The 21571-nt window shown below is 43.1% G+C and overlaps 1 protein-coding gene across 1 annotated transcript in view; it reads right to left on the reverse strand.

Annotated features, from left to right (window-relative positions):
• Positions 1–20060, reverse strand: part of SEC14L2 (SEC14 like lipid binding 2) — a 47034-nt gene extending 26974 nt beyond the window's left edge. The window contains exons 1-4 of the mRNA XM_018555501.1: positions 19959–20060; positions 6536–6617; positions 2175–2218; positions 977–1039 (exon numbers count right to left, since the gene is read on the reverse strand). Of these exons, the coding sequence (XP_018411003.1) occupies positions 977–1039; positions 2175–2218; positions 6536–6617; positions 19959–20012 (243 nt within the window). The 5' untranslated portion in view covers positions 20013–20060. The remainder of the gene's footprint in view (positions 1–976; positions 1040–2174; positions 2219–6535; positions 6618–19958) is intronic.
• Positions 20061–21571: the final 1511 nt, after the last annotated feature.

Genomic DNA, 21571 nt, shown 5'->3' on the forward strand with positions numbered 1-21571 from the left:
TATATATCTATATATATCTATACATATATATATATACACACACATTTTTTTTCTCATTTATTTATTGTTATTGGGAAATTTGGGTAGTAGTAGGTGCATAATTAATCTGATACACCTGAAAAATCCATCTGCCATCTGTATTGTTTTGAAAGGAATAGAATTGAGCATATCTATATATATATTTACTCACCATTTAAGTGATAATAAAGTCTAAATGGCTTTAAGCTATTTCAAATGCTGATGAAATCACTTGCAACTTATGCCACTCATTGATGTTTATAAGTTTTAGTTTCCTGCAGAATCAGCTGGTCCCCTTAGCACTGGTCCTGATATCCTGTTTTAGGGCGCCTCTTTTCCCTTACAGGGTCCTAGGGAGCCTCCCTTGAGTGTGCTGCTAAGCTGTGTGTGTGTCTCTCACTGCTCCCCCTCCTCCCCCTCCTCCTCCCTCCCTTTTCCCGAGAGGTAGATGAACAACTGTTGGAGATGGCTCTGTCCTATGTAATCTTGTACTGGACAGGAAGTTCAGGGAAGCCGAGCTGAGAGAGCTGGAGCTGTTTGGAAACATGATGACAGTAAGCGTTTGGGGATGAAATACTTTGCTGGGAAATGTATATTTGTTTGATCTGGATTCATTATTGAATAAAAGCTTGATAGTTTAACACTACTTTAAAGCTCAACATAACCACAAATACCTCACCCTAAACCAAGAGTGAAATGTATACAACGGCAGTAATAAACACTGTATAATCACAGCAATAAATACGATCATGATGATAGAAAAGGTGAAAACGCTATTGTGTTCAAATATCATGAAATAAAAGATTTGGCTCCCACTTACAATGTGTAGTATCTTCAGGATTAAATAATGTGCATAAAAAGGAACCAATCACGTTCAATGCAGGCTACTGAAGTTGCAAAACACACGAGCATCAAACACCCATAAAATGGGAGGCAGTGCTATGTACATTTTACTTACCTCTGGAGGCTGCCAGTTCTCCATCACGTTGTCAGAATCCATGTGCTTCCGAAACTCCAGATTCTGCGCAATAAGTAAATAAATAGATTTATTTGATTGTAAGAATACATTTTATCAGTAACATAACTCCATAGAAAAGATAGGAGTTCCAACACAGAAAGCCTTCTACTAAGCAATATTCACATCTTAAAGTAAAACTGATACCAAATCTTCTTCTTTTTTAACCTTTTGGAGAAAGTAAGTGAGGGTTATAAACCTTGTCAGCTTTTGTCGCCATCTGTGTCCCACTGGGGAGATTTCCATTCACTTCTTGTCCAATAGCCAGAATGGAATGCGGAACCTGGCTCTGTGCTCCCTCTAGCAGCGGTGTTGGATCAGAGCACTGGCCGCACGCAATTACAAATCTTTATTTGTCTTTCAGTTTGTTTTAGAGTTTGCCTGGAATTCAACTTTAACAGGGTGATTCATAAAAGGGTGAAGAGTTTGGAGAAGGCAGGAGAAGTGAACAATCTAGGACAGCATAGCTGATTTGGAAGAATGCTCCAATTCAGCTCACTTTCCAGTTCAGCTATTTTGTCCTAGATTGTTCACTTCTCCTGTCTTCTCCAAACTCTTCACCCTTTTGTGAATAACCCTGTAAGTATCACACATGCAGCCAGTTTTCGTCCTTTTGCAATTTTTTGGGGATTTACAGTCACCATAATTAAGGTGTTCAAGGTGTAGGGACACCATTTGAGTCTCAGACAATCTCTGTAAACATTGTGTACATGCAGGAGGTATGGTTTCACATACTATAGGTTTTGCAATAAGTTTACATTCCTCACCTTTCGGAGCATACTCTCTGATTTCTGCAGGTTAAAGCATCGGGCTGGGAGGTAGGGCAGAGAAGAGAGGAGATTAGACAGAGATTATAGGGATATTACATTACAGGCATATAATCCATAATCCTTAACTCATCTATTACCAAAGGGTCCAGCAACACATGAAACACAGATAATACATAGCAGGTTCTGGAGACAGCAAAATACTGTGAGACAGTAAAAGCTGCAATTTTTTGGGGATTTACAGTCACCATAATTGAGGTGTTCAAGGTGTAGGGACCCCATTTGAGTCTCAGACAATCTCTGTAAACATTGTGTTCATGCAGGAGGTATGGTTTCACATACTATCGGTTTTGCAAAAAGTTTACATTCCTCACCTTTCGGAGCATACTCTCTGATTTCTGCAGGTTAAAGCATCGGGCTGGGAGGTAGGGCAGAGAAGAGAGGAGATTAGACAGAGATTATAGGGATATTACATTACAGGCATATAATCCATAATCCTTAACTCATCTATTACCAAAGGGTCCAGCAACACATGAAACACAGATAATACATAGCAGGTTCTGGAGACAGCAAAATACTGTGAGACAGTAAATAATATAGGAAGTATATATCGTTACAGGTAGGTCTGAAAGTAGCGTGCTTGTCCTTTGGCTACAAGGGCTAAATGGCTACTCCACAATGTGTACTGGGGACAAAAGTGAACGCTGGAAACATAACGGGCACTGAATTTGGCAACAGTGTTCCCATTACTGCATCAATTTATTGATGCATTAGGGCCTTTATCCTCCAAGGTACAGCTAAGCCTGGCCAGCAATGTCAAAATTCCAGGCCATTCACAGTAATCAGTGGAAATTCTTACAGCAGGTGATCCTGCTGGCTCGACCATAATTGTTTACAGAACTACAAACAAATTTCAGCCCGATAGTGAATTTAGCCAATCAGCCGCAGTCACTTTTTTATGTAGTCTGATACCTGTGGGTACCTGCTCTCAGTATGCAATAGCCTGGCAGGGGAGATTCGTTCATCCACACTGTTTAGAGCAGGCTGAATGAAAGCAATCTATTAGTGTATGGCCAACGTATGTATCAGGGCCCAAAATAGGCATTTATTTGGTGCATGAACATAAAGTATCACTAAAGGCTGTGCGGTTTTTACCTTAATGCATTCTCTGCATTAAGGTAAAAATGCCCAGTACATTTTTGTGTCCCCCGTCCTCGCCACACTTATCTGTCAGCCCTGCTTGTCACCATCGCTGGTCCCCGAAGTGATCCTCTGCCCTGAACTTCCTGGTTGCGGGGGAGGATACTAAGGGCAGAGCAGCCATAGGCTCCTTCTGCCATCAGTCAAACTGCTGGGCGGAGAACTGCTGAGTGGACCATGCCCACTGTGGGCATGGTCAGGAATGAGCATGCACAGGTGCCTCCCCAGCAGCTGCTTAGCTGATGGAGGCACCTATGCAGAGGGCGGGGGGGAGTGATGTGGGGACCCACCAGAGAATGAGGAACTGAATTATTTAAAAAAACAATCCCCAAAATTCTCCACAAATGCCACCTCCCTTTGCTACTACGGGGATCAAAGACAGAAGAGGGAGCTTTTTTGATGTCTCTAATCCAGAAGAACTGTGGTCAGATATACAGGAACATGTTTGGGGTCATGCTGTTGCTAATCACAGAACCTCTATCTGTGAGTAGATTTATTGTCAAACAATTCATCCCCACACAGCTACTTCCTCATGTATCACGTGCCCCTCCCTTTTAGATTGTAAGCTCTCACGGGCCGGGCCCTCCGTATCATCTTGTCTTGAATTGTCTTGTGATTGTAATGTCTTCCTTATATTGTAAAGCACTGTGCAAACTGTTTGCGCTATAAATCCTGTATAATAATTATAATAATAATCATTGTGTTCAGAGCTTCTGGTCATCCTGACTTTGATATTAACCCTGTATGCCTAAGGCATTCACATGGGGACTTTTGTCGCACTCTGGGATTCCTGTGGCAGATGACAGGGTGTCAGCCTTTTAGTCACTTGAATGGGCAAAGCAGCTGCATCTGTATAGACACACCTTGGATTCCTGCCACAAGAATTTGCAGGTTCTTGCCGCAGGAATCCCCAACCGCAACTTCAATTGCCTTGTGTATGAGGTCTAATATTTACTAACTCTGATGGGAAGATCTCCAGCAATTCTACTTTTGTGGTTTGCCTGTGAGCTGCAATAGCTCTGGAGATCATTCGACAAATAAGTCCTAGGTGTCATGCTAGGATGTGAAGATCTACCTGCTAGACTAGTGAGGGATCAACTGGGAGTGAATCATTTCCTTCCTCACTTTCCCTGAAAATTTCACACAAAAAAAGTTTTTGGGTGGGGCTCTGCTTTAACAACTGAACTTATCCAGAGGTTGGTAATTACTCATCATCAACATTACTAATAACAGATGATTATTAGGAAGAAAATAGAAGGCACACTTAAATGCATGATATAAAGGAAGAAGGAATGTAATGTAGTATTAATACAAAATATATTTACATTAAAAACAGAAGCGGGTAGCTTTGATTTACAGTGTACTTTAAATGTCATGAACATGTCATGAAATATGGACTTAAAGGATAACTGCATCACCAAACTGATAAGGGAATCATGTCTGAAATATTGATTTTACTTTACATAGGTTAGCAACAAATGATCAATGAAAAACAGCAACTGTTATCTGTGTTATAAAACAAAGGTTTCAAGGCTGATAATAAAACAGAAAAAAAGATATTATTTATAATCCAGTGTTTTATGGAAACCCCTCATTGGAACTTTTCATGTGCTTTAATCATTAATTGATTAGAACTTTGAGGTTTGTGTATCAGTGATCTTGTTTTCATTGGCATTAGTCTGTGATCACCGACTATCACCACATAATATAATTAATCTGATAAGCACACTGGTTATCATGGGAGATATAACTGCAATTATACAAGTGCACAAACTGTAACAAGGTCAGATACTCTAATGCCAGCTTGATTATCACTTAAAGGAGAACTATAAGGTGAGTGCTTTCCACTCACCTCATAGTTCTAGCCGACCTGTGACAATGAGACTGTCACAGGTCGGCTCAGTAGATCGGGAGGTGAGCGAACACATACCGGCGTTCGCTCACCTCTCGATCCTGTCACAGCTCTCTGCCGTGACAGGGGAGGGGCTGGATTCCCCCCTTCCCACTCCGATCCGCCAGCGCTGACTGGCAGATCGGACGGGGGAGGGGGTGGGTACAGCTGGCTCTGCCTTTAGGTAGGCAGAGCCAGCTGTCACTCACACAGCTGGGCGGATCCAGACATAATTGTTGGGATACGCTTCAGCTGTGGCGTCTCAGTATACCGCGAGCTTAGGTATACTGAGCTTAGTGTGACGGAAGGACGCTAGTTTGTGTCCTCCCGTTACCCTAAGGAGAACTATGGGGAAAAGCCTTAACCCCATAGTTCTCCTTTAAAGAGAAAATGTCTACATAAGGATAAAAAAGAAGGGTTTTATTTGTTCATATCATCTTCATTATGATACCAATATTTAAAGGAACACAGTACTGTGATGTTAATTGATGTATACCCACCCAATAGCAATAAACGTATTTAACAAAAAACAAGTAACTTAAAGAATAACTCTGAGTAAAGAAAAACTTACCCTTGTAATGGGGCTACCCCAGCACTGCAAGGGTTAAGTGTACCCTGGCAGCCATGGGTGCCAGTAACAGTGACTGCAGCCAATTAGCTACAATCACTGTTTGCCATGGGTGCCAGCTGTCAGAATACAAAAGCCAGCAGGGGAGATTCTAAACAGTGTGGATAGGCAAATCAAGTGGCTGTTCTCATTCAGCCAGATTCCGGTATTCATCCTAGCTATAGTCATGAACATACAATGGCATTCATTTTCAAATATACAGTACATAATTGGACTAAAAGGCTTTTTTCCCTTAATATCTGACTGGAGTTTAACGGGGGAGGGGGTGGGTACAGCTGGCTCTGCCTTTAGGTAGGCAGAGCCAGCTGTCACTCACACAGCTGGGCGGATCCAGACATAATTGTTGGGATACGCTTCAGCTGTGGCGTCTCAGTATACCGCGAGCTTAGGTATACTGAGCTTAGTGTGACGGAAGGACGCTAGTTTGTGTCCTCCCGTTACCCTAAGGAGAACTATGGGGAAAAGCCTTAACCCCATAGTTCTCCTTTAAAGAGAAAATGTCTACATAAGGATAAAAAAGAAGGGTTTTTATTTGTTCATATCATCTTCATTATGATACCAATATTTAAAGGAACACAGTACTGTGATGTTAATTGATGTATACCCACCCAATAGCAATAAACGTATTTAACAAAAAACAAGTAACTTAAAGAATAACTCTGAGTAAAGAAAAACTTACCCTTGTAATGGGGCTACCCTGGCACTGCAAGGGTTAAGTGTACCCTGACAGCCATGGGTGCCAGTAACAGTGACTGCAGCCAATTAGCTACAATCACTGTTTGCCATGGGTGCCAGCTGTCAGAATACAAAAGCCAGCAGGGGAGATTCTAAACAGTGTGGATAGGGAAATCAAGTGGCTGTTCTCATTCAGCCAGATTCCGGTATTCATCCTAGCTATAGTCATGAACATACAATGGCATTCATTTTCAAATATACAGTACAGAATTGGACTAAAAGGCTTTTTTCCCTTAATATCTGACTGGAGTTTCAATTTTTCTGTTTTAAAAGCATCTCACCTCTGAGCCATCGCAGCAGAAAGGAGTCATCCTGGGAGTATGGGGGGAGCTTGGGCAAGAGGTCTTTTATATTCTCACGGAACTGGGAAGAAGAAGAATCACATTTATTAATTGCCCTAAAGTGACTCACTGACCAAAGCTGACAATGCAACTGTTATTCTACATATCATATCCTCAAATACAATGCAAAGAATTGTTTTGCTACTACTCGTTACACCAGGATAAACATGGGAAGATAGTGGTTTGATTTCATCCTCATCAAATGACAATCTTATGTCTGTGTCCTATGAACAACCACCGGCTGGTGAGCAGTACAACTGAAGAGGCTGATTAGTAAACCTTAGCTGGTCAATATTGATCCCCCTGGTGACGATCCAGGTGCCCCCCTTTTCTGAATGGTGCCTCCAAATCCTGCTGATTTGGGTGGTTCGATTATACGTGATCATCTGACTGCCCCCACATATATATGGATATTAGAAGGTCTTCAGAGCACAGATTCAGTGTACAGTATAAACTAACTGGAAACACAACAAAGCTGCTTGGCTTGACCTTTAGTAACTCTATAATCTAAGAGACATACAGATAAGAGATATATTACAGCAAACAGAAAAACTTTTATATGTGACTATGTCTTAGGTTGTGCCATGGTCGAAGAGATACCCCAGTCCAAAAGAGAAAACCTTTCATGTACATACAATCTCTGCGACTCTGTCAGGTGAGGTGTAGAATCAGAGACTTTGGAGTCAGGTATTCACAAAGGATGTTTTCCACTATAACTACTTTGACTTGTCCCAGTGATCCTTGAAACAGGGATGACACTCACTGGGACCTGCCCATTGCTATAATACTAATGGTTCACCTAATAAAGCTATTATAGTGGACGCTCAGGCTTGCATACATGCCTTGGCTATGCACACCATTGCAATCAATGGGAGAGTGCCCCAACCATGTGGGTACCCATGTGGGTACCCAGTTGCTGCACAGCACTGCAATTGAAAATCCCCATTCAGATTTTTTTTAAAAAGAGAAAAAAAAAAAACACATTCAGGAGCAGCAGTATTGCCTCCTGAACACTGGGCAGCCGCTGCTCTACCGCCCTCTGAAAAGCGTTTCACCGCAGATCATTTCTCAGAGGGGTGATGGAGTCTGTTGTCTGTCTGAACGAAGCCTAAAGCAGCCCATACAATGCTCGAAATTCAAGCATAACTACCAAACTACCATATAGACCAGCCTTACTCTGGTGTGCCTTCTGGCCTCCTCAGGGGTGCCTCAAATTTCGGTGGTAGTGGGACTATGATATGAAAGGGGGAATGAAGACTGATGTAAAGGGGGCTCCTAATGTTAAAGGGGAACTCTGATGTGAGAGGGGCTACTGATGCGCATAGTGACTCTGATGTGAAGGGGGGGATTTTGATTTGAAGGGGGCCCCTTAAAGTAAAGGACAAAACCCACTTGTGTAGCTATGTTTTTTCCAGCTGTTTGTACTACGTTGGCTGACTATTGTTCTACTTAATCTCGTCTCTGATCTCAAGTGGTCCAGAAGAAACGTCTCAGCCTATAAGTGTACCCAGGAGTACTGAAGACACACTTGATGGATACTTCAGCCTTCCAAGTCTTAACTTAAAATAAGAGATTCTATTAGTGTAAAAATAAGTGCCAAGGCATTCAAAAGGTAATTGGTAAATGTACACGGGAATAGGTGTGTCTATTTGCAAACATAACATGATGCTTGGAAAACTCCTGGAGCTATACAAGAGTACATGGTGAGAATGTACAAATATAAATCGCTTCTAAAAGAGAAAATAATAGAGAACCTGATGAAAAAGATTCAGAGGACTCTATACTCAGCATGATCCAGAGGGGTCACAGTACAGGCATCTCTTGGTAGGATGATGTATATGATATACAAGTTCTTCTGCCCCATCATGAGGCTCTTTAGGATTTCTTCTAATACACAAATGTCACTCACCCACCCAAATAAAGCCAGGTATACACGTACTGAATTTCAGCCGGTTCCTGATGAACTGGCCGAAATTTGCAGCGTGGGTACCCCTGTTGGCACTCTTTCACCCGACATCCCTTAAACAGCTTATCGAAGGAGCAGGTTGGAAAATTTTCAGCCGAACGGAGATAGCAGCCAATTAGTTTAAGGCTCCATCCGGCCACTGTCAGAATACAAAGGAAACAGTGGGGGATTCCTCCATCCATGATTGTAAATTGGAAGAATCTGCTCTACTTAAAAAAATAGACCCTTTTATACCCGACTTAACCCTTCGCTCTTAAAATCAGAGCTTAGCTCCTATTCATACCTGAGCATTATGTTACACACGACAATGCTCTACATGAAGAATCCTATTATTTTGAATAGTGACCATTTACCAATCAGGTTCTGGCAGAATCACATGCTTTTGGCCCCAATGACCTCAATGGGAACACCTAAAAAAGGTATGATGTGCTTTTACACTATTTGCCCAACAACCTTCTCCTCCTTCTAGTAGCTAGCTTTCCATGGGTTAAAGATAAAACACCCAAGCCTGAAATGCCTGAAAAAACGAGCACTCTTCAAAGCGCATGAAAACGCCTATGCTCAAGTGTGAATGGGGGCTTAGAGAAAATGTTTTGTTATAAGAAAGGTGAAGTAACGGTGTCTGCTGATAGCTCACCCCCCTGCCATGTATAATTACTGATCCATCTCCATCACAGCCCTTGCTCTGTTGCTCTGGTATGGGAGAGCATGTGTCCTTACCCATGAGACAGTCCTTGGGCCTAAGTGGCTAATCACCAGTCAGAAGGCTTTGCCCTGACTAGACAACTGACAATCCAGGGAATTCAATATCACATTTGCGGCAGAGTTCGGCGTTAATGTAACCTACAAAATGTCTAGGCCAAATTCTAAAACATGTGGCGCCATTTTTCTGCAACTCTACCGACTCTTGCTTCAATTTCAAGTAGTTTCATTCTGGTGCTAAGCTTGTAAAACATTCAATAAATAAACTTGGACATTTCGGTAATCAGAAAAGTGATGCAAAGTAAGGCCAAGTACTTTTTGGCATTGAACATCATATTATGGCTGTTGCAGTATGTGACGCATACCTCAGGTGACATTCCTTGAAACAGAAATCTGTTTCCAGTGCCAGTTTAATAGGTTTGCACCCAATTCATAAATGCTATGTAGCCTTGTACATGAATAACTTTTTCTGTAGAATTATGTGACTCCAGCTAGGCCTAATGTAAGTATAGGTATGTCATACCTGATCAGCCCATGCACTGTAAAGCACTGAAGTAGCCACAGCTCCTACAGTACTGGCTGAGATATTCCGGGTCCTGTTACTGCCGTGTACTGAGCGGCTTTCCCCCATCTCTGAAAACACAGGGGGTCACTTGCTCAGAGGTCACTCGCTTGGCACATCAGCCATTCAGAGAACACCTATGATTTTTTTTTTTTTTCCTTCTTTGTTCGTTTTTTCTTTTTTGTACAGTAAAACGTTTTTCCATAAGTTCTCATATAGCGAAAGCAGCTATACCTATATGGAGAGGCCCCGCACCCTCAAAGCTAGAAGTGACCGAAGGGAAGGGTGAGCCCCTGGAGGTGGATGAGGGCAGGGGCAAAGATGAATGTTAATAACACAACTGGTTTTCCCCCTTTCTCTCCCTTGATGATAGCTTTGATGGCCTATGGAAGGGTTGGGGGATGCGGGGAAATAATGTTGATTTGAGAAATATTGCATTTTCAGTTTTTTTGATACATATGTTAAAAACTGGTATTAAAACATGCTATATCTTATGGAAAACCAATAAAAACTTGAAACCAGAGAACACCTATATTTTTTATCAATGAATACAAGTTCTCATTTCTACAGTGCTTTACAGGATCCCCATAGTCCGATCAGGTATGGCATATGTATACTTACCTTTTGGCTAAGATCAAGTGTAGTATCTGTTCTTATCAGTTCCAGAGAAGAAAAGTAAGTCCCTTCTTTCGAAGGACCTTGCACCCTTGTGCACGTTTTTGTGTGCTGTGATTTCACGGTTCACTTTTTTTGTTCACAGGGAGAAGTTTGATGCACGTCCACGGGCTTCCATAAAAAAAAAAAATATGTATACTTACATCAGGCCAAGCTGGACTAAACAGAAGTATGCATATTAGAGGTGCACCGAAATGAAAGTTTCAAAACCGAAACAAAACCGAAAATAAATAAAATGTCAGGCCGAAACCAAAATTATTTTTTTTCTAACCTTTTCAAATTTTTCTAAATATTTTATTTTTGTTAAATATTTTTATTTTTTTACTTTACTGTCGGGGGCTCTGGGAAAATATTAGAGGTGTAAACAGAGCCCTGATATTTCCCTTTTAAAATAGAAGAAGATTGAGAACACAATCCTCAATCTTTTTTTCTGCAACCCCTGTTATAAATGAACAGGAATCCTCTATACCAGTGGTTCTCAACCTGTGAAACCTCAGGACCCACATTTGTCCTTGTCCATTAGTTCACGACCTAAGTCACACTGCAATGGAATGCACGGCTTAGGGTACCGTGCGTTCTGGTGCGGACATACGAACTGTGGGTGGGAGGTGCGTTTGGGGTACCATTCAAATGAATGGTAACACAACACACCTCCCACACCAGAACACACGGTAGATGCGATTGCGTGGTACAGTGCGTTAATCACACGGTACTATGCGATTCGCCCACTGTACTAGTGTGAACGGGCCCTCAAAAACACTGACATACATACACAACCACAGACACAATCTCACACACCAAAAATGTTTTAATTTACATTTTTTTAAGGTTCACCCAGCCTCCGTACCTTATGTGAACTGGAGTGGATCATCAGCCTGTGGGCCAGTGTGGGCTGCCGTGCTGTGATGGAGCTCCATCCATATGTGCATTGCTTGTACAGCTCCCTTGTGTGCCCTGTAGAGGTACCGGGAGCCAGAATGTGATGTCACTCCGGTCCAAGGCACCTCTATAGGACACGTGAGGGAGCTGTAAGCAATGCACTTATGGATGGATCTCCCTCACAGCCATAGGCCCATCCTATCCCACCTCAAGCTGACACTCGGCACAGGGCAGCATATTTTGAATGAGAACTGACGGTGCTGCACTAGGGGGAGGCAGAGGAAGGGCAGAAAAAGTGCTACAAAAGACTCAGGGTGAACCAGGCCTTATTCCTAAATGGGTGAAAGTTAACTAATATGTGTCTAGGTCTTCTACTATCAAAAGCCACGTGACTAATGTCCTGGTATCAGGTGTATGATGGCACTAAGGTCATAAACACAGTGGCCTTAGCAAGTCAAGGTCTCTGCTTTGCTCTATGAACCTGATTAGATAAATCAATTGCCTTAACTATTGGCTCACCTCCAGCTTACCCATATCATATCTACAGCGGTGTCTTCACTATGACTGTGTCATGGTTAGAATGCATGCAGAGGGGTCATAGACACACAAAGATTTGGGAAGGGTGATAACTCTTTTCATACTATCCGTAGCAGGTTTGCTCTAGGACAGCCCTATATAAAGTTAGGCTTGGTATACACACTTAGAATTTGCTGCAAAAATATGCTTTTCAGCACATCCGTTCTATTTTCTGATAGTTAATGGTTTCAAATTGTTAATCGATTTCGACTTCAGAGATGAAAAAAACAGAAGGAGCAGGATGGAGATTTTTTCCTCGAACAGACGAAATTCTAACAGTTATTTTGAAGGGAATTTATCAAAACTGGAGCAGACAGAATCTGGAGCAGTTGCCCATAGTAACCAATGAGCTTCTGTCTTTCATTTCCAAAAGTTAACTGAACAAACTTAAGAGAGAAGCTGATTGGTTGCATGGACAACTGCTCCAGTTTTGATAAATCCCCACCCCCGATGTGATTTTTTTTTTTGTTCAGGAAATTCCATTATTTTCCAAAACTGAATGTTAAAAGCAAATACATTTTTTTGGTGTGGACGTCCGCACGAAATTCTAACCATGTAGACCCAGCTTTAGGCAAGTAGGACCAGTTAATGTTTTATACACAACTACATTATTAAGAATGTCCTCTGCGCAGCATTGAGAACAGTTTGTATTTCTTGATAGCTATTAAACATCATCACAATCAATATTACTGTGCCTAGATATTCACTGTTGGTGTTTTTGTTAAGCTTTCAGGTTGAATGGAAAAAAAATCGAATAGATTCCTCCACTCATGCATAACATCATGGATGGGGAGGGTATCTCACACTGTGGTTATTGTATTCTGACAGTTGGCCCCACCAGCTGTCAAAATACCTGAACAATGGCTGCAACTGACTAGATGCAAATGCTGTTTGGCCAACAATCTTCTGCCTGGTTCCTTCGATTTTCCAATCAAAGGATGTTGGGTGTGATCTGTGAGCTCAAGCACTGAACAAATTTCAGCTGGTTCATCAAGAATGGGATGAAATTCACTCAGTGTACACACCTTACAATTATCTGCAGATTTTCTGTGGTCAGATGGAAAAGGTGCAACAGATTCCTCCATCTATGCTAAACTGTGTGTATGGAGTAATCTCCACCTGGGCCGATCTGTTGCACTTTTTCCATCTGACCACAGAAAATCTGCAGATAATTGTAAGCTGTATGGGCACCTTTAAGAAGGGACGTGCGGTCAGGGGAGGCAGGTGAGGCAGAGCCTCACCTAGTATTATGGAGGAAAAAGCCGTCAGCTTCAAGTCTGAAGCTGACAGCTTTTTCTCCATTCAGATCGGCTACTAGCAGGTTACACAACAGGGAAATCCTTCCTGCGGTGTAACCTGTCATGGACGGAGCATTGCCTGCTAATTACAGGCAGCGCTGCATTCAGCTATTGACAGGTAGTTAGGTTACACCGCAGTGGGCTTACCCACTGCGGTGTAACCTAACTAGTGAGGCAAGAGCTGTCACAACCTCTACTTTTTGTTAGAGGTGTGAGCTCTGTGGGTGGTTTGGACCAATGGCAAGCTGTCCAATCAAAAAAAGAAAAAAAAAAACACTGAGGCCATCGATTTTGATGCCTCAGCAGTGACAAGCAAATGAGGGACAGAGGGGCTCCTCCCTGTCTCCTCCCTCCCTCCTTCACACTAGCTTGAGGACCGGGTTGGGGTCAGGGCTTCAGCGGGATGGGGCAGGGTTTCGGGGGGATATGGACGGGGCTTCGGCGGGTTTGGCCGTGTTGGGGGCGAGGCTGGAGAATGCCTCACCCAGAACCGAAGGCACCGCATGTCACTGGTGTATAGCCAGCTTAAATCATTTTCATTTGGTATTCCATGAAGAACACATTTCTCTGTGGTCCTCCTGGGTGCTTGTACGGGGGACAAAAGAATTGTAGATTGTAGACCAACACACAAAGAAAGTCTTCCTTAAATGTGAGCGCTGTATTCCCGATCCCAGTACAGCCTTAGATTAATAGATAGGGGAATTGATCAAAACTGGAGCAGTTGTACATAGCAACCATTTAACACTGACAGTGGAGGTTACAACGGTTGGCTTTTATTCATGTATGTAAAGCCTTCATCCCAAAATGAGAGAAGACTGTTGCTGTAACTCCTTACAAAGTGTTAAGCTGGCCATACATGAATAGAATTTCATTCAGAAAATGTCCACGGACGGACATTCGATTGTCCACGGACGGACTAGTTGATGGTACAAGAAGGATTCTCGTTTTTGAATGTGAGAATGAACTTGTTCGTACAGTCAGGTTGGAAAATGTTTCTCTTTCCTTATCTGAGCAAATGAAAGTCTATCAATGAATGGCCAGCTTTAGTCTGGTATTTTTCCTTGTGTTCCTTTACCAGGCCAGCAAAAGTGTCAGTCACACGTTCACACCTGTGCATGCAAAATCACACGCATTCCCACAGTGCACAAAACTGCTTGTTTTTGGGTTTTTTTGCAGATGTGTATTACACTGTACGCACACACACTATACACTGAGTGGCCAGATTATTATGACCACCTGGCGTTTGTAGGCAAATTAGCTATAATTTCGTGCTGAAGTTGCTAGAGGGCCAGACCATTATAAATAGGGAAGCAGGTAGTTTACCACGACAGTAGAAGTGATATTTTTTCTGAAGATATGGGTAAACAACGCGATTTAACAGCCTTTGAACGTGGGATGATTGTTGGCGCTCGGAGCCATGGAGCGAGTATCAGCAAAACAGCAGAATTCGTTAAATGTTCAAGAGGGGCTCATTGTTAAAGTGTTTAAAGACTGGACTGTCAGCCGAAAATCTGGGTCTGAACGTGCGAATTGTGGCCGTCAGCGACTAGTCAATGTTAGGGCAGAACGGAGAGTGGCAAGACTGGTACAAGACAACAGAAGGGCAACAGTGCCGTGTCAGATTCCTCGCATCACCTTTCAACATCTCGTGGAGTCACGAGGCGGCCCAACGAAGTACTGATGGGGTGGTCATAATAATCAGGCCACTCAGTGTATAGGTTGAACCTGATGGACCTGTGTCTTTATTCAACCTCACCTACTATGTAGGATGTGCTACAGCGCCATTCTTAACGGCACCCCAAACGTGCCCACTAATGCATGTGCATTGTACTGTACTAAAACGCATGATACAAAAGTACCCTGCATTTTGATGCAGTGTATTTGAAAGAAAAAAGCCCATGCAATTGTCTGGTGCAATTGCCACACATGGGGCAGACCACTGAAATGAATGGGCTGCCCAAACAGGCCACACATACCCGCGCTCGATGTTGCACACGCACAGGTGTGAACCAGCCTTACTGACAAGATCAAAGAGGGAATCAGAAAAACAAACACTGTTGTGTTAATGCTGTTGACAGGTTGTATCATCTATGTCATTTTTAATGTTGCGCAGAGTATGTTGGCCATACATGCAATGAATTTCATCAAGAACTGGATGAAATTCGCTTTGTCGCGCCCAACATCCTTTGAAAATCAAAGGAGACGGGTGGAAAATTCTTAGCCGTACAATGACTGCAGCCAATCAGCTGTACTCACTGTTCACGTATTATGACAGCGGCACATCCACCGATGTTAGAATACAATAGCCCAGTGCGGGAGATTCCCTCATTCATGATCTTTAGTGTGGACGGGGGAATCTGTGAGATCTTTGTTGTTTAGCCCACAGAGCGAACAAATAATCTACTGGTATCTGTGCAGCTCGTCCAACACTAGAAGTGTAACATGACAAACAAAAAAGAACACAATTTCATTGCCTGTAGTTGTGTGTATAATGCTCCAGACACAGAGGAGTTGTGGATGTGTGCTCTGTCCCTGAGCATTATTGTTATTACATTCCCCAGGTGTCACACAATAGGGATTACTCCACACGTCACAGTGATAATAGAAAGAATAATAAAACAGGAGGTATCATGGGAGCACACAGGAGGAAGTACAGGGGGCTGCTAGGATGTGTGTATTCCAGTGTGTAGACATGAGGCTGCTGGCTCTGACATGCCAAGCATTCAACTCCTCACAATCAGGAACCAATAGATGTGTGTTGTACAATACCTGCAGATGTGTGTTGTATAGTACTGATAGATGTGTGTTGTACAATACCTGCAGATCTGTGTTGTACAGTACTGAGAGGTGTGTGTTGTACAGTACTGACAGGTGTGTGCTGTATAGTACTGACAGGGGTGTGTTGTACAATACCTGCAGATCTGTGTTGTACAGTACTGAGAGGTGTGTGTTGTACAGTACTGACAGGTGTGTGCTGTATAGTACTGACAGGGGTGTGTTGTACAATACCTGCAGATCTGTGTTGTACAGTACTGAGAGGTGTGTGTTGTACAGTACTGACAGGTGTGTGCTGTATAGTACTGACAGGGGTGTGTTGTACAATACCTGCAGATCTGTGTTGTACAGTACTGAGAGGTGTGTGTTGTACAGTACTGACAGGTGTGTGCTGTATAGTACTGACAGGGGTGTGTTGTACAATACCTGCAGATCTGTGTTGTACAGTACTGAGAGGTGTGTGTTGTACAGTACTGACAGGTGTGTGCTGTATAGTACTGACAGGGGTGTGTTGTACAATACCTGCAGATCTGTGTTGTACAGTACTGAGAGGTGTGTGTTGTACAGTACTGACAGGTGTGTGCTGTATAGTACTGACAGGGGTGTGTTGTACAATACCTGCAGATCTGTGTTGTACAGTACTGAGAGGTGTGTGTTGTACAGTACTGACAGGTGTGTGCTGTATAGTACTGACAGGGGTGTGTTGTACAATACCTGCAGATCTGTGTTGTACAGTACTGAGAGGTGTGTGTTGTACAGTACTGACAGGTGTGTGCTGTATAGTACTGACAGGGGTGTGTTGTACAATACCTGCAGATCTGTGTTGTACAGTACTGAGAGGTGTGTGTTGTACAGTACTGACAGGTGTGTGCTGTATAGTACTGACAGGGGTGTGTTGTACAATACCTGCAGATCTGTGTTGTACAGTACTGAGAGGTGTGTGTTGTACAGTACTGACAGGTGTGTGCTGTATAGTACTGACAGGGGTGTGTTGTACAATACCTGCAGATCTGTGTTGTACAGTACTGAGAGGTGTGTGTTGTACAGTACTGACAGGTGTGTGCTGTATAGTACTGACAGGGGTGTGTTGTACAATACCTGCAGATCTGTGTTGTACAGTACTGAGAGGTGTGTGTTGTACAGTACTGACAGGTGTGTGCTGTATAGTACTGACAGGGGTGTGTTGTACAATACCTGCAGATCTGTGTTGTACAGTACTGAGAGGTGTGTGTTGTACAGTACTGACAGGTGTGTGCTGTATAGTACTGACAGGGGTGTGTTGTACAATACCTGCAGATCTGTGTTGTACAGTACTGAGAGGTGTGTGTTGTACAGTACTGACAGGTGTGTGCTGTATAGTACTGACAGGGGTGTGTTGTACAATACCTGCAGATCTGTGTTGTACAGTACTGAGAGGTGTGTGTTGTACAGTACTGACAGGTGTGTGCTGTATAGTACTGACAGGGGTGTGTTGTACAATACCTGCAGATCTGTGTTGTACAGTACTGAGAGGTGTGTGTTGTACAGTACTGACAGGTGTGTGCTGTATAGTACTGACAGGGGTGTGTTGTACAATACCTGCAGATCTGTGTTGTACAGTACTGAGAGGTGTGTGTTGTACAGTACTGACAGGTGTGTGCTGTATAGTACTGACAGGGGTGTGTTGTACAATACCTGCAGATCTGTGTTGTACAGTACTGAGAGGTGTGTGTTGTACAGTACTGACAGGTGTGTGCTGTATAGTACTGACAGGGGTGTGTTGTACAATACCTGCAGATCTGTGTTGTACAGTACTGAGAGGTGTGTGTTGTACAGTACTGACAGGTGTGTGCTGTATAGTACTGACAGGGGTGTGTTGTACAATACCTGCAGATCTGTGTTGTACAGTACTGAGAGGTGTGTGTTGTACAGTACTGACAGGTGTGTGCTGTATAGTACTGACAGGGGTGTGTTGTACAATACCTGCAGATCTGTGTTGTACAGTACTGAGAGGTGTGTGTTGTACAGTACTGACAGGTGTGTGCTGTATAGTACTGACAGGGGTGTGTTGTACAATACCTGCAGATCTGTGTTGTACAGTACTGAGAGGTGTGTGTTGTACAGTACTGACAGGTGTGTGCTGTATAGTACTGACAGGGGTGTGTTGTACAATACCTGCAGATCTGTGTTGTACAGTACTGAGAGGTGTGTGTTGTACAGTACTGACAGGTGTGTGCTGTATAGTACTGACAGGGGTGTGTTGTACAATACCTGCAGATCTGTGTTGTACAGTACTGAGAGGTGTGTGTTGTACAGTACTGACAGGTGTGTGCTGTATAGTACTGACAGGGGTGTGTTGTACAATACCTGCAGATCTGTGTTGTACAGTACTGAGAGGTGTGTGTTGTACAGTACTGACAGGTGTGTGCTGTATAGTACTGACAGGGGTGTGTTGTACAATACCTGCAGATCTGTGTTGTACAGTACTGAGAGGTGTGTGTTGTACAGTACTGACAGGTGTGTGCTGTATAGTACTGACAGGGGTGTGTTGTACAATACCTGCAGATCTGTGTTGTACAGTACTGAGAGGTGTGTGTTGTACAGTACTGACAGGTGTGTGCTGTATAGTACTGACAGGGGTGTGTTGTACAATACCTGCAGATCTGTGTTGTACAGTACTGAGAGGTGTGTGTTGTACAGTACTGACAGGTGTGTGCTGTATAGTACTGACAGGTGTGTGTTGTACAATACCTGCAGATGTGTGTTGTACAGTACTGAGAGGTGTGTGTTGTACAGTACTGACAGGTGTGTGCTGTACAGTACTGACAGGTGTGTGCTGTACAGTACCTGCAGATGTGTGTTGTGCAATACTGACAGGTGTGTGTTGTATAGTACTGACAGGTGTGTGTTGTATAGTACTGACAGGTGTGTGCTGTATAGTACTGACAGGTGTGTGCTGTATATTACCTACAGATGTGTGTTGTATAATACCTACAGATGTGTGTTGTGCAACACCTACAGATGTGTGTTGTATAGTTCTGACAGATGTGTGTTGTATATTACTGATAGATGTGTGTACCAATAAATGCGTGTTGTATAGTACTAGTAGATGTGTTGTATGGTACAGATAGATGTTGTATAGCACAGATAATGTGTGTTGTATAGTACAGATAGATGTTGTGTTGTACAGATACAGGTGTGTTATATAGTATAGATAGATGTTTTATACTACAGATAGGTGTTGTGTAGTACAGATCCAGGTGTGTTGTATAGTACAGATAGATGTTGTATAGTACAGATAGATGTTGTGTAGTACAGATAGATGTTGCGTAGTGTAGTACAGATAGATGTTGTACAGTAAAGATAGAGGTTTGTTGTGTAGTACAGATAGATGTTCTGTTGTGTAGGAAAGATAGATGTTGTATAGTTCAGATAGAGGTATGTTGTGCAGTACAGATAGATGTTCTGTTGTGTAGGAAGATAGATGTTGTATAGTTCAGATAGAGGTATGTTGTGCAGTACAGATAGATGTTCTGTTGTGTAGGAAAGATAGATGTTGTATAGTACATCTAGATGTTGTGTTGTGTAGGAAAGATAGATGTTGTATAGTACATCTAGATGTTGTGTAGTACAGATATATGTTGTATAGTACAGATAGATGTGTTTTGTGTAGGAAATATAGATGTTGTGCAGTACAGATAGATGTTCTGTTGTGTAGGAAAGATAGATGTTGTATAGTACATCTAGATGTTGTGTAGTACAGATATATGTTGTATAGTACAGATAGATGTGTGTTGTGTAGCAAAGATAGATGTTGTGCAGTACAGAAAGAGGTATGTTGTGCAGTACAGATAGAGGTGTGTTGTGTAGTACAGATAGATGTTGTATAGGACAGATAGATGTGTGTTGTGCAGAGCTGACAGATGTGTGTTCTCTCCAGCACGATCTCACCTTGGCTAAGGCCTCTTCTTGCTTAGGACTGAGATCGCCCACTCTGCCGCTCATTGTGCTCTATGTCCGCCTGTCAGCCCAGCTCCTGTGTGTATCTATGTACCGGGAGGGTGTGTCACTGTCTCACTCGAGTCATCAAGCTTCCCGGTGTTATAATATCCCAAGCCTCTGACTCCACCCCTGACTCCGCCCCCGACACCAACCGGACAGCCTCCTTTCTTCTTCTTCTTAAAGCTATAGTGCGTCTTTTCACAGCCAGCTCTGCACAGGCACAGCAAGTGAAAGGCTCTCTGCTGTATTCAGTCCTGTAACTCTGTGAGAATTTACAGAGAACAAATACAAACCTCCCAACTTTCTGAGAGGAGAAAGAGAGACACCTTCCAATACAATGAGGGGAATTGATCAAAACTGGGGCTGACAGAATCTGGATCAGTTCCCATAGTAACCAATCAGCTTCTCTATTCAGTTTGTTTAGTTAAACTTTGAAAATGAAAGAGAGAAGCTGATTGGTTCAATGTAGGGCCGTTCTAGATTCTGTCTGCTCCAGCTAAAGCTTACCACACACGTGACAATCAGATTGTACAATCTCCTTTTGGATCTACCAACAGCTTGTAAAAGCCTGCCTGAATGTAGGGATGCACCGATACCAGTTTTTCCCCATCGAGTACGAGTACCGATATTTTTTTTTGGGTCATGACCTGCCTCCCGGGTTCCTAATTGTTCTGGAAGCCAGGCTGCCTCGGTGTTGCTAGGCAGCATGAAGCCGGCTTCATAGTTAATCAGGAGGCGGGTCATGACGTGCCGCCCGGCTTCCTAATTGGTAAGGATGCCAGGTTGCCTAGCGACAAGTGAAGTCAGCTTCCTAGCCAATCAGGTAGCTGGGAGGCAGTTCATGACCCGCAGCCCGGCTTCCTGATTGGCCGGGAATCCGGATCCATGCTCAGAAGGAATCTTCCTCTGACCGGAAGTTTTGGTATTGTGGGTAAGTATCGGGGTGAGTACGTGTATCTTCCTAAATATTCAGTATCGGCACCCCTACCTGATTGGATGCAAATTGATTGACTAGATGAGGTAGCTGCTCATATTACAAAGCTTTGGTAAATCTAAGGTTGAATGTAGAAAGATTGTATGCAGGGCCGGTGATGTGTCGAAAGTGCAAACTTATCGAGTTGTGGGACCGCATGACTACGGTTTCCTCAGAACTACATGACTTCCGGTTTCCTCAGAACTTGTGCACGAGCGCCATCCACGGCATTGCCCTATACACATAGACCACAGCAATACATGTAGGTAGTCTAGCGTAGGGCACAAAATATTCTAGCACTGGCCCTGATTGTATGGTCAGATTGTAATGTGTATGGTGTATAGTCTGCAGCTTTCATTCAAATAATACCTGGTGATCCTGCCATGAAGGCAATTCCTTCTATAAGTTGACAACACTTTGTACCTGTCCCAATTTTTCCTTTGCGATGTCACCCAGTTGCATGCGTTTCTGGTGGAGACTATAAGCACCATGCTGAAGCTCAGTACTCAGGCACGGTCCACCGTTGTCACCTTTGAAAAGTCAGTCCTAAGCAATAACATCCCAAATAGCAAGGATAACTTGCCACAAA

The sequence above is a fragment of the Nanorana parkeri genome, unplaced genomic scaffold, assembly GCF_000935625.1.
Source record: "Nanorana parkeri isolate BGI_ZX_2015 unplaced genomic scaffold, ASM93562v1 scaffold199, whole genome shotgun sequence".
Taxonomy (NCBI): Eukaryota; Metazoa; Chordata; class Amphibia; order Anura; family Dicroglossidae; genus Nanorana; species Nanorana parkeri.